Below are 12,376 nucleotides of genomic sequence, written 5' to 3'. Positions count from 1 at the left end.
ATGGTATCCCCAGCAGAAGAGATTGTTGCGGCAGGGTGTGAATCCAGTGCAAAACCTGGTTAGCTTGACCTATTCGCTGCTCAGGAGGTCAAAGCCTGGGGTTTCTAATGTGAGACCATCAACCAGGTGCTGATTCTGAGCAGTATTGTTGATGTTATGCCGAAGTCCGCAGCAGAACTGCTTGATTTGTGCAGGATGGTCCAGATTGGTGGCCTTGAGATGAGGTGTTTGCTGGCGGGTGGGTGATGTTTTCCATCAGTGGCAAGTCTGGATTTTTGTGCACTCTTTCTAGCAATCATGCTGTGCAGGCTTCATGATGGATTTATGGTGGTGCAATGTTGCAGAGCACTGATAGCCAATTTACGTTTGTTGACCAGATGAGATGTTCCTCATTTCTTTCAGCTGGACATCACCAGTTTGCAGTGCATGGAGTTCTTCCAGACAGAAGTGTAGTACTTAGCCACTCAGTAACAGAGAACCAAAGAGGTGGTTCTGAAAGTTCTGGTGTTTGCTTCTCAAGAGACTCCTGCTAGTTTGCTTAGCTGAGACTTTCTGGAGGTGTGGCTTGTAGGTCGATGTGCTGCCTGAATAGAAGTCAAGTTTTTGGTGACTTCTTGCATTGTCGAGGTGGTGGACACATGATACAGTTTTGGCAGCATTTGGTTTGAGGTGCCAGTTTTGACAATAGAGAGTTTACGAAGGTAGAAGCATTAATGGCAGTTGAAGGCAAAGGGGATTAGGTTAATAAACGTACGTTTTTACAAATTGTTAAATAATTTCTGAGCTCTTGTAGATCACATTGAACGAAGGCATATAAACTGAACAGATACCCTTTATTGTGCAATGTTACTGTCACGTAACATGTGAAATGTTGGTTAAAAACTGAAATGACAAGATACCAAACCCAGTTATTTTACATTTCTTCACTTTTCTACCATTTTGGGATGTTTGCACACATTCTCCAAATAGGAAGGTTGAATTACCCTATTTTGTGGCTCATAATGGCCTATTTTCTGATCAGTACTTTTTAAATGGTGACTTATTGCCATATGTTTGCTATTTTTCAAACTGGAGGCCTGTGATCAGTGGTGTGCCTCAGGGATTGGTTCTGGGTCCACTGTTATTTGTCATTTATGTTAATGATTTGGATGAAAATTTTGGAGGCATGGTTAGTAGGTTTGCAGATGAAGCCAAGATTGGTGGCATAATGGACAGTGAAAAAGGTTAACTAGGATTGCAGTGGGATCTTGATCAGTTGGGCCAGCAGACTGATGAATGGCAGATGGAGTTTAATTCACATTAATGTGAGGTGATGCATTTTGGTAGATTGAACCAAGGCAGGACTTAAATCAGTTAATGGTAGGGCATTGGGGAGAGGATCTGAGGGTACAGGTTCATAGCTCCTTGAAAGTGGAATCACAGGTGGACAGTGTGGTGAAAAAGGCATTTGGCATGCTTGGTTTCATTGCTCAGAATATTGAATGCAGGAGTTGGAATGTCTTGTTGAAGTTGTACAAGACATGGGTAAGGCCACAGTTGGAATACTGTGTGCAGTTCTGGTCACCCTATCATAGAAAGGATATTAAACTAGAAAGAGTGCAGAGATTTACTGGGATGCTACTGGGACTTTGAGTTATAGGGAAAGGCTGGACAGACTGGGACTTTTTCCCCCTGGAGTATAGGAGGCTTAGGAGTGACCTTAGAGGTCTATAAAATAATGAGGGGCATTGATAAAATAGGTAGTCCATATTTTTTTCCCCAGAGGTAGGGGAGTCTAAAACTAGAGGGCATAGGTTGAAGGTAAGAGGGGAAAGAGACGAGTCCAGAGAGGCAATTTTTTCACACAGGCTGGTGAGTGTCTGGATCAAGCTGCCAGAGATAGCAGTAGAGGCGGGTACAATTTTTTGTCTTTTAAAAAACATTTAGACAGTTACATGGGTAAGATGGGTATAGAGGGCTATGGGCCAAATGCAGGCAATTGGAACGAGCTTAATGATGAAAACTGGGTGGCATGGCTAAGTTGGGCCAAAGGGCCTGCTTCCATGCTGTAAATCTCTATGGCCTATTGACAGCCAATTGAATAGTGATTGCTTATAAAGTGGGTAGATAATGGAGTGTGTTATTGTATGGACTAGCAAAAAGCAGTTGATAATGTTCCACACGAGCCTTAAAAGTGCAAGCACGTAGAATTAGTGGCAACCTATTGCTGAGTAGGGAATTAGTTGCATAGGCTAGTCATGTATTCACTTGCATCTAGTAGATTAAGGGTGAAATAAAAACAAAGTGCTGGTAAAGTTCAGCAGGTTGAACAGCATCTGCAGAGAGAAATAGAATTAAATAGAGTTTGTGATTCTTCAGATTAAAGATGATTAAACTAGTTCATCTGTTGGGAGAGTCAAGAATGTCCATGATAGATTGAGTGGAGGGAAGAGGTGGAACACCTTAAAATTAGAGATAGGCTGTTCAGTTAACTCTGCTTCACACGAGGGACCGTGGGAATTTGGATTTCTCTTCCCCAGAATCTTAGAATCCCTACCATGCAGATGGAAGCCATTTGGCCCATCTACACCAACCACAATTCCACCCAGGCCCTATCTTCGTAACCCCAAGTATTTATCTTGCTAATCCCCCGGCACTGAAAGACAATTTATCATGGTCAATCAGTCTAACCTGCACGTCTTTGGACCATGGAAGGAAATCAGAGCACCCGGAGGAAACCCACGCAGGAATGGGGAGAACATGCAAACTCCACATAGTCACCCAAAGCTGGCATTAGACCTGTGACCCTGGCACTGAGGCAGCAGTGCTAACCACTGTGTCACCCAAATGTGGCCAAGGATTGGTCAATTGAGTATTTCAAAACTGAAATTGATACAAGGGTGTGAAGGGATCTGGAACCCAAGTGGATAAGTCGAGTTAAGATCCATAATAGCCATTAAATGGTGGAACAGACACGAGAGTCGATTTTCTTCTCATTTAATGTGTGTAATTTGCAAGTATTCACCGAGTCAGGGACAAGTTAGTTTCCTGCACATGCAAGGTGAGAAACAAAACATCTTGCCAACTTGTGTGTCACATTGGTGGGCTTCTGTCTCCATCTCAAGTCCATTACTGCTAATTTGCTTTTAATTTTTGTAGCTGATTTGTTGCGACATTTGCAATTCCTCTCCATGCCACCAGTCGACTCTCTAGTAATTAGAAGTAACTTCGGTAACTTCCCGATGCAGCTTGATGAAATCAGATTAACCATGATCTAATTGAATGCTGGAACAGGCTCGAGGGGCCTAATCGCCGAATACTATCCCTGTGTATTTTGTTGAAACTAAATTTGTGTTTAAAAAAGAAATTGGATTTTTGCTTGAGAAGTTACTGGGTTACAGTATTTGGCCACTTCCAGGCTTGTTTGTTTTTTAAATATTGCTTGATGTGGAGTACGTTTGGTTGGTCTGAAAATTATCAAGACAGCGTAGTGGTTAGCACTGCTGCCTCATAGCGCCAGAGACTTGGGTTTGATTCCAGCCTTGGGTGATTGTGTAGAGTTTGCACATTCTCTTCTTGTCTGCGTGGGTTTCCTCCAGGTGCTCTGGTTTCCTCCCAAGGTCCAAAGATGTGTAAGTTGGATGGATTGGTGGGGTAAATGTGTGAGGTTACAGGGATAGGGCATGGGGCTGGGTGGGACTGGGTAGAAGAGTCAGTGCTGTCTTGATGGACTGAATGGCCACCTCCTGCATTGTAGGGATTTTGTGATATGAAGCCTTACTTTGAGAGAATGAACTTCACTCCCCCATCTTCAAAAAGAAAATTGCTAACATTGTATGCTCTCAAGAAATGCCATGTGTTTCAATGCAAAACTCCCCAATTTATGTTTCAGGTGTTTCGGTAAGGGGTGTGGGTTCTGGAAAAAGAGTGCAGCATGGATGGAATGGAATCGAGCCATGAGGATAATTGCTCAAGTGCCACAGGTATGGCTGGTTCATTGTTGATGTCATGTGTTTGCATGTGCTCCCCCTGTACTAAACCTGTCTGTATTTCATGCTTGTTAATGAAAAGCTGACCACTTAGCAGCATCAGTATTAAAATATAGTATTGCTATTTATCTATTGTCAGCTGTTGACATTCTACCTTTTCACCACTATCTCTAACTCCACAGCAACCTCTACAATCAGACTGTGATTATCTAACATTCAGTTACATAGAACATTACAGCACAGTACAGGCCCTTCGGCCCTCGATATTGCGCCAACCAATCCAAAGCCCATCTAACCTACACTATTCCAATATCATCCATATGTTTATCCAATGACCATTTAAATGCCCTTAATGTTGGCGAATCCACTACTGTTGCAGGCAGGGCATTCCACGCTCTTGCTCCTCTCTGAGTAAAGAACCTACCTCTGACATCTATCCTAATACCTCAATTTAAAGCTAGGTCTCCTTGTGCTAGCCATCTCCATCTGAGGGAAAAAGGTTCACACTATCCACCCTATCTAATTCTCTGATCATGTTATATGCCTCTATTAAGTCACCTCTTAACCTTCTTCTCTCTAACAAAAACAGCCTCAAGTCCCTCAGCCTTTCCTCATAAGACCTTCCCACCATACCGGGCAACGTCCTTGTAAATCTCCTCTGCACCCTTTCCAATGCTTCCACATCCTTCCTATAATGCAGCGACCAGAACCGTATGCAATATTCCAAGTGCGGCCGCACCAGTGTTTTGTACAGCTGCAGCGTGACCTCATGGCTCCTAAACTCAATCCCTCTACCAATAAAAGCTAACACACCTTACGCCTTCTCAACAACCCGATCAACCTGGGTGCCAACTTTCAGGGATCTATGCACACGGACACCGAGATCTCTCTGCTCAACCACTCTACCAAGTAATTTACCATTAGCCCAGTACTCTGTATTCCTGTTACTCCTTCCAAAGTGAATCACTTCACACTTTTCCACATTAAACTCCATTTGTCGCCTCTCAGCCCAGCTCTGTAGCTTATCTACGTCCCTCTGTAACCTGCAGTAATGTTGCATCTTTAGATATTTACACTAGAACGTTTTCTTATATGGAGATGCAGGCCCCAGCAACCTGACCCAACACCAGGAAATCTCTGTTAACTTAGTGTGTTTTTATTCAGACAGTTTACAAAAGGCACTCTATTGTACTAATGTGCAGCATTAAACTGATCCATGAAATGTGTTTCACTGCATCTTGCATGACAGTTCAGTGGTAAATTGAGTTTCCAGCCCGCCTAATTGCCATTGGCATCAGAGTGACTCTTGACTGTGAGAAAGTCTGGGTAATGCAGACCCATGCAATTCAGTATCCTTTTGAAGATGCACTGAAACAATAGCCATGAAAGATTATCTTTGTGGCCAATCATTTCTATGATACAAAATGGTGTTTGCCGACCTGCACACAGCTGCATGTTATAGTAGGCTTCAAAGACATTTCTCAGCCAGTTTATGTTCAATTGAAGGGTCAAACTCAATACATAAATTGATCAACAGCTAAGTAGATCTAGGCACAGGAAATGCTTCTTGGCAATGTTTTGTGCATGCAAAAGATCATTTCAATCATGTTCTCTGCAGCTTGAGGACGTTAGATTTGCCTTCAGTTGAAAATTGGGAAGACTAGGGCCCTTGTTTTGGGTTCCTGCACCTCACTCCATGCCTCGTCGTTAACTTTGTCCTTCACTGCAACTGTTGGTGAGGTTGAATCAGTTCTTGCAAAACCTTGGTGGCCTACATCTTGCCCATTTCCAGGACCATTTACTTCACCTCTGCAATATACTACCTCTTCAACCACAGCTAAACCTTTATTCACACTCCTGTCTTTCTCTTCCGGTGTCTCATATCCAGTCCCACTTGCCCATTATCCCTGTTCCTTAGGAACATGGCATTTACAACATGAGGAGGCCATTGTGCCTTGATCAACTCGTGCAAGAGTTGTTCAATTGGTCCCACTACCCTTGTGTTTCCCACAGCCCTTTTATATTACAAGTGTATATTCAATTTCCTTTAGACTCTCTGGCTCCTGCCCCCTTTACACACTGAATACAACATCTTAATCCTTAACTTCTAATTGGTCCATTGTCTCATTTCACCTACCGCCACATCCTCTTTCAACCCTTCACCCAATTCTATATCTTTAGATCATCTTATTCTGGCCTTCTGTACGTTCTCTGTTTGTTCTCTACAGTCCCACCCTTCCCATTCGAGTCACTATTGGTGGCAGAGGCTTCCATCACCTTGGTCCAGCTCCCTGGTCCCCTCTACTTTTCTTTCTCTATATTTACAGATCATCTTCAAAATTAGCCCTTCCAGCCAAGTCTTAGATTACCTCTCACTGTTCAGCAAACATTACTCTCTTTTTAATAAAAATCTCCCCATCCCACTCCACCCCATAAAGCATCTTGGTATATTTTCTAAGCGGAAGACCCTACAAACAATTGGACAGTATTGTTGAGCAAGACGAGACTGCACCCTCATTCTATGTCCACTTGCCAAACTTTGAGCAAGAAGGACCAAATTGTCTGTAATCTACTTGCTGCAGGACTTTCCTGCATGAGCACAAAAATGGTGTGCTGTCAACATGGCTCATATCTTGTTATTAATAGGCCAGGTGGTCAAATTTGAGTTTAGCAGCTATAAATGTACAAGCTGGATATCATTAACAAAGTAATGGCCTGATATTTTCAGAGTATTTTGTACTTGGAAAAGTATAGTGATTAAAATTAGCATTTTTGTAAGTTGTTTTGCAACACAATCTGTGGTGGAAAATGCACACGAAGCTGTAATTCACAGTAAGTACAACCAGTTTTCTTATGAATCCCTGAAGTTTTTTGTAAGCTTTTCCTTGATGCAAATCTATATGCAAAAGTGGTTGGTTACATGATAACCTTAACTTCAAGGATAAAAATTAGAGAAGTCTCTCTTAGTATAATTTTGTAAATGGCGAAGTATATAAACCAGAACACCTCTGTATTGTTCAGTGTTAGTCGATGGAAAGAGACCTGAAGACCTGTCTTTTGTTTGGGTTTTTAATTTAGCCTAAGTATTTTTTGATTTCTACATTTCTGACTGAACTTCTAGATGAGTCCCTATAACACAGGTGTTTTCACTTGCCAGGATACCTGGAGATCTCACAATTTACTTGTTTTATTAAGGCTTGCATGTGATCTTTCTCTTCAGAAGGTGACATAATAAATAATACTGTGCTAGCCTTTGACACTAGGTTTTAATTGCCAAAAACATTTACTAAATAAATGTGTTCAAATAAAGCACAAATACTAGTATAGAATCATAAGCTGATTTTTGCAGCACCAGAGGGGACCTTTAAGCCCATTTCGCCAGCACTGCCTCTTGAAGAGCTGATTGTTTTATTTAGTTAGTTGGCCTCCTGTGCCTAGTGCTGTTTGTCTAGATAAAGATACTTGACTCCAAGTGGCATATCACCTTGCTTTGCGTTGATTACAGTTTTCTGCTGTTGTATTTACATGGCTGTGACTTGTCTCTGCTTTATTTTTGTAATGAAAGACATTTTTCTATGAGCAGAACATTAGTCTGATTCACCAGAGGGTCAACAGAAAGCCTTTAATCTCCCTTTCCTGCCTTTTGATCTGTCTAGTTAGGGTGGTCCTACTAGGAGTTGTTATTAAAATTTGGAATTGTATGAGCATGCCGTCATCACCAAAATGAGCTGCAATCATCATGGACAAGCACAACGCCCAGGGCTGCTTCAGTACCACTGAGGCAATATTTTGGCCTAACACCCTAGGTCTCAAACTGGTATGAAGTAAGGGCAGAACCCTTTTGAAAGCCAGAGAAAACATCAGCCTTCAATGGAGAGAACTCCTAAACTGTGATACAGTCATAGACGAGGACGTGTTTGAGGAAATTCCCCAACTCCACATCAAAGATGACTTGGAATTCCACCAAACATTGATGACGTTGAGGCCTCCATTAAACATGGGAAGAATGGAAAAGCCACAGGAGTGGACGGTATTCCAGTGGAGATTTTCAAACTTCCTCTCTGTCAGCTGTTCCTGAAAAATTTGGATAAAGAAGAAATTCCAGCCAACCTCAGGAATGCTGTCATCAGCACCATCTTCAAGAAAGGAGACAAAGTAAACTATGCGAAATACATCCATCGCCAGGAAGATCATTGCCCGAATTCTCGCGAGCTGCCTTCTCCCAGTCTCTGTAGACATCCTTCTCCTTCACCTTGTCCAGAACAAGCTTCTTTGTGGAGAGGACATCGTCCCCAGGATGGACGGAAAACTTTTCAACCTCAACTGGTTAAAATCCAGAAAGAAAATGACGCTGACACTTGTGAAACTTGCAGTGCCATCTCAGCTCTTTCAGAAGAGAATCTCAAAGCTGTGCTTGAGGCATTCGTGGAAGCATACTGAAGAATCTATCTCAACCTGAAGAAGACTTTACCAACCCACCCTAGACAAGATCTGGCGCTCTCCCTTCAAAATCAATGGAGAAACCCTCCCAAATGTGGAATATTTGCCCTGCACTTGGGGAACCACCTCGCAAGTAAGGCTGGCATCAGTACGGGAATCCAAAATCCTATCCAATGTACACGCGCCACCTTCGGAAGCCTAAAGATGAGAATTTTCGACACATTTTTGAGAACACCTGGCAGCAAGCGGAAGTCTGAGAAAGGAACTTGAATACCAGCAATCTAGAGTCCAAGGACCAATTCCCACCACCTGGAAACAGTTGTCATGTGTGTGGTTGGAAATGTGGCTCATCAGCCTCACAAGAACCCACAGAACTCATGTCCAGTGACACAGAGTTTCTTAGATGTGCTTGTTAACAAATGATTGCCAGAGAAGACTTGAGTTGTACTTCCGTCAGGATAGGTGCATGCAGTCATTTCCACCATGTTAAAGTGCTCACGTACACACAGACATAGTCCAGCATGTTGAGTAGCTGTTGGGAGTGGTATCTCGGATGATTCTACCTCCCATCCCCACCTCACTCTCTTCATCCCAGAATGTTGAGGCTGTTTGTCACACTTGACCTGCTGCAGTGGCAGAACCGGACCAGAACCAACTCATAAGTCTTGCTTATATTTTTGCCCATTGAGCCATCTGGGTAGCAGGTTATAATGCAACCCTATGTAGAATTCCAACGTGTGAGTAAGAATGCTAGGATGTGGTTGGTCTTCTGAGAATCTAGTTTGGTGGCTATGTAAAAATCCCATTCCTGCATCTTTATTCTCATTTTGATCTGCGATGCGTTTTTAGCTTTTTTTATGATTCTTAGAATTCTTATTCTAAACATCCTGTTCAACTTGGCATGTTTGTTACTGATTTTAAAAGAAATGAAAAATGATCCCAGAATCAGGCCTGTATGTATATTCCTGGTGTTGGTAGCATCCACACTCACCTGTATGATATGTTCACTTAGTGATTAAAAAGCTTTAAACCCATGGGTAATGAAATTAACTTGTTTGTAGTTTAACAGTAAAGCTCATGAAAAGTTGGTAACAAGTTTGCAAAAGGTATTTCTGAAATGATGTTAGTTTATAATGCATTTTGGATTAATATTTAGAGCAGTTTTATTTTCTGTTGCAGCTATGAACGTAGACTCTGCTGAAACTAGTTGTTTAGCAGAGGATGAAGAAGCTGATCCGTCTGCATCTCATGTTTGCTCAATACAAGAAGAAACATCAGAGCCCGCTTTGAAAGAGCAACACAAAGAGCAGTGCAGGTAAGAGGGCAAATGCATAGATGATGCCTGGGGATCTGAGGGCATTCCTTGAAATTTCTAAGAGGGGAAATTCTACAATTCCCTCCTCTTTTAATCCAGCACTAGCTGATCAACTATGAATAAAGGCAGTATTTCATAAATTTCTTGAGGGTGAAGAATGAAGGATATTCTGCAGTGGTCTGAAAATTTATCCTCACTTGGCTTTCTTTTAATTAATTAATGATGCAGTTCTTAAGGCGCAGTGTTTCATCTCTGCCTTTTCTCTGGTCTGTGTTCTTCAAGTCATCCTTTGCTACATTTCTGGTGTTCTTGTATGTCTCTGTGCTGCTTTTGAACCAGCTATTAGGTAATTGAGGAAGCTCTTGGCTCTGTTAGTATCTCTCTCGCTCACACAGATGAAACCCGGAACTTAGCATGAATTTGAGTCCCATTAGTGTGTCGCAACAAGTTGAACCTCCAGTATCAGTCTGTGAAAGACTGCGACCCAAGTGAGAAAGTACTTTTCTGCAGTTTCCCTTCATAAATGGAAAAAGATTGAGTATCGTGATGGTGGAAAGGTGAGCTGGAAGAAGGAGCCGGCATCGAAGTACAGTAGAGCTAAAAAGGAAATTGATGGTAGCAAGAAACTAGTGACAAAGATAGTATGTACCATGATTTAATCATTCCAAACTGTTAAGTCCTGTATTACATATTGTGGGAGGACAGGGCTGATCTGAATTCTATCAAGGTTGTGGTTTATAATGAATCCTTTTTAACATAGCACTAAAGATTCGCCTGAATCAAGTAAACACTTTTAATTCAGACCTGTAACCAACATTACTTTTCATTTATGCAAATTTTTCCTCATTCTGGTGGTTTAGTTTTAGTTTGAGTGAGCAACAACTTTGCTGTTGTCAACTTGCATTACTACAGAAAAATAGTTAAAATCCAAATACTTTTCTGAGCTTGTGGCTGGTAATGGTGTATCAATCTCTGGGTAGCTACTTTAAAGATTAGTATAAATTAATGAATGTAAGCAGAAGAAATAATAAAGATAATGGCTTTTATTGAAAATGTAATTTGAAAGATCAGTTATGAAGGGAACTAATGTTTTGTATCATCATTTTGTTCAGCTTGGAACAGAAGCTGTGCGTGTTTTGTAACTGTGGAGAGCAGAGTTTACATGGACAAAGAGAGCTGAAACAATTTGATCCATCGGTTATGTTGGATGAACTTGGAAATGGAGGGACTAACAGAATGGCGAGGGAAGCCAGTCCAGCATCGAGTCACCGGAGTGTTTCAGGGGTGGAGGGGCTCTCAGATGAGCTCGTGCGAGTTGGCTTTGAGCAAAGTGCAACAACAATGGCTGTTTTTGAGTCTACAGGTGAAAAAACTGTTTACTTTCTTGTTTAGAGTCCAACATTTCCCCAAACTGTTCTCCTGGATTTCAGGGGCATCATTTCTGTATTAAATTTGTTGTATGCTGAAGATTCTTTATAAAATTGTTATTAACATTACTTTCCCAATAAATTTATGTTTAAAAGATTACAGTTTGGATTCATTAAAATTTTAGTTTTTCAATCCTGTTAAATCTGTTACTTTTTAATGATTTGAATAATGGAATCTTTTGAGTAGTCCAGAATGATTCTGCAGTAATGACAGTGTCATTGTATGATACCCTTTTACTGTGGACTTGAATGCTTCAGTCTGGGGAATTACATATGCCTATGAAGCCCTTGACAGATCATTGTCACTATGTACTTGTGCAGATTTAATTAATTTAAAGAAAAGTTCATGCTGGTATAATGCCAACCAAGTATGATCTCGTCTTAACTGGACAAGAAGAAGAATATATATTTGAGAGGAAAAGAAATGATTTTGTAAGGCCTCAAACAAACTATAGTTCTGACATTATTGTCTTTTTCTATAGTCTGAGTATATAAAATCACACTACACTGCACAGTTGAAGTAACATTTCCAAGTTACCTTTTCATAAATATTTTGTGACAAGAAGTCTGAATTGTCTTGGCAGCTGAACCAGGTGCTCTTGTCACCTTGCGTCCGCAGGTGCACTTTCCATCCAAGTTATTATGGTGATCAGGAGCAGAATTGCTGGTGATTGTATTTTTCCCCTTTCCTCCTCTTTTCCTTCCCTCAGCAAAAAAAATCAAGTTTGATATCTAGTTTCTCCTGCTTCTTACCTTTTTCATTGCTCCTGACCAGTAGCACTGGCTGTATTTGGATAACTTCTTGTAGACTAAATGTCAAATGTGAGAATTCCTTGTCTCTGGCTCTGTAACACATCATTGTGGTGCATTTATCCACTTGGGCATCACAATACCTTCTGGTGTGTGATCCAACAGCATACCTCTTTACAGTATGTGACAATTTGTCAGCCTGGCTCAGTTGGTAATTCATTCTTTCCTGAGTCAGAATCTTTTGTTTGGTTTGAAGTTCACTTCAAAACTTGAGCTCATAATCTAGAGTGATGTGGTAGCACACTACTGAGGGAGTGCTCCATTGTCTTTTGAATGAGACATAAGCCTTGTCCAATGGTTCAGCTTACTTAAAGATCATCTCCCACTCTTTGAAGAGCAATCGGTTCTTCCTGATGTTTGGCCAACATTGTTCCCTCAACCAGCACCACCAAAACATTGATAACTGGCCAGTCATC

At 41.4% G+C, this 12,376-nt stretch overlaps 1 protein-coding gene across 6 annotated transcripts in view; it reads left to right on the top strand.

The window, feature by feature from the left end:
* Nucleotides 1-12,376, top strand: part of kmt2d (lysine (K)-specific methyltransferase 2D) — a 230,807-nt gene that overhangs the window by 61,495 nt on the left and 156,936 nt on the right. For all 6 annotated transcript variants that reach the window (XM_080217863.1, XM_080217861.1, XM_080217862.1 and 3 more), the window contains 3 exons: nt 3,872-3,962; nt 9,588-9,723; nt 10,836-11,086. In XM_080217863.1, the coding sequence (XP_080073989.1) occupies nt 3,914-3,962; nt 9,588-9,723; nt 10,836-11,086 (436 nt within the window). In that variant the 5' untranslated portion in view covers nt 3,872-3,913. The remainder of the gene's footprint in view (nt 1-3,871; nt 3,963-9,587; nt 9,724-10,835; nt 11,087-12,376) is intronic.

The sequence above is a fragment of the Carcharhinus amblyrhynchos genome, chromosome X, assembly GCF_965287045.1.
Source record: "Carcharhinus amblyrhynchos chromosome X, sCarAmb.v2.hapA, whole genome shotgun sequence".
Lineage (NCBI taxonomy): Eukaryota > Metazoa > Chordata > Chondrichthyes > Carcharhiniformes > Carcharhinidae > Carcharhinus > Carcharhinus amblyrhynchos.
Note: the sequence above shows the minus strand (reverse complement) of the source record. Positions and strands in the feature narration are given on the sequence as shown.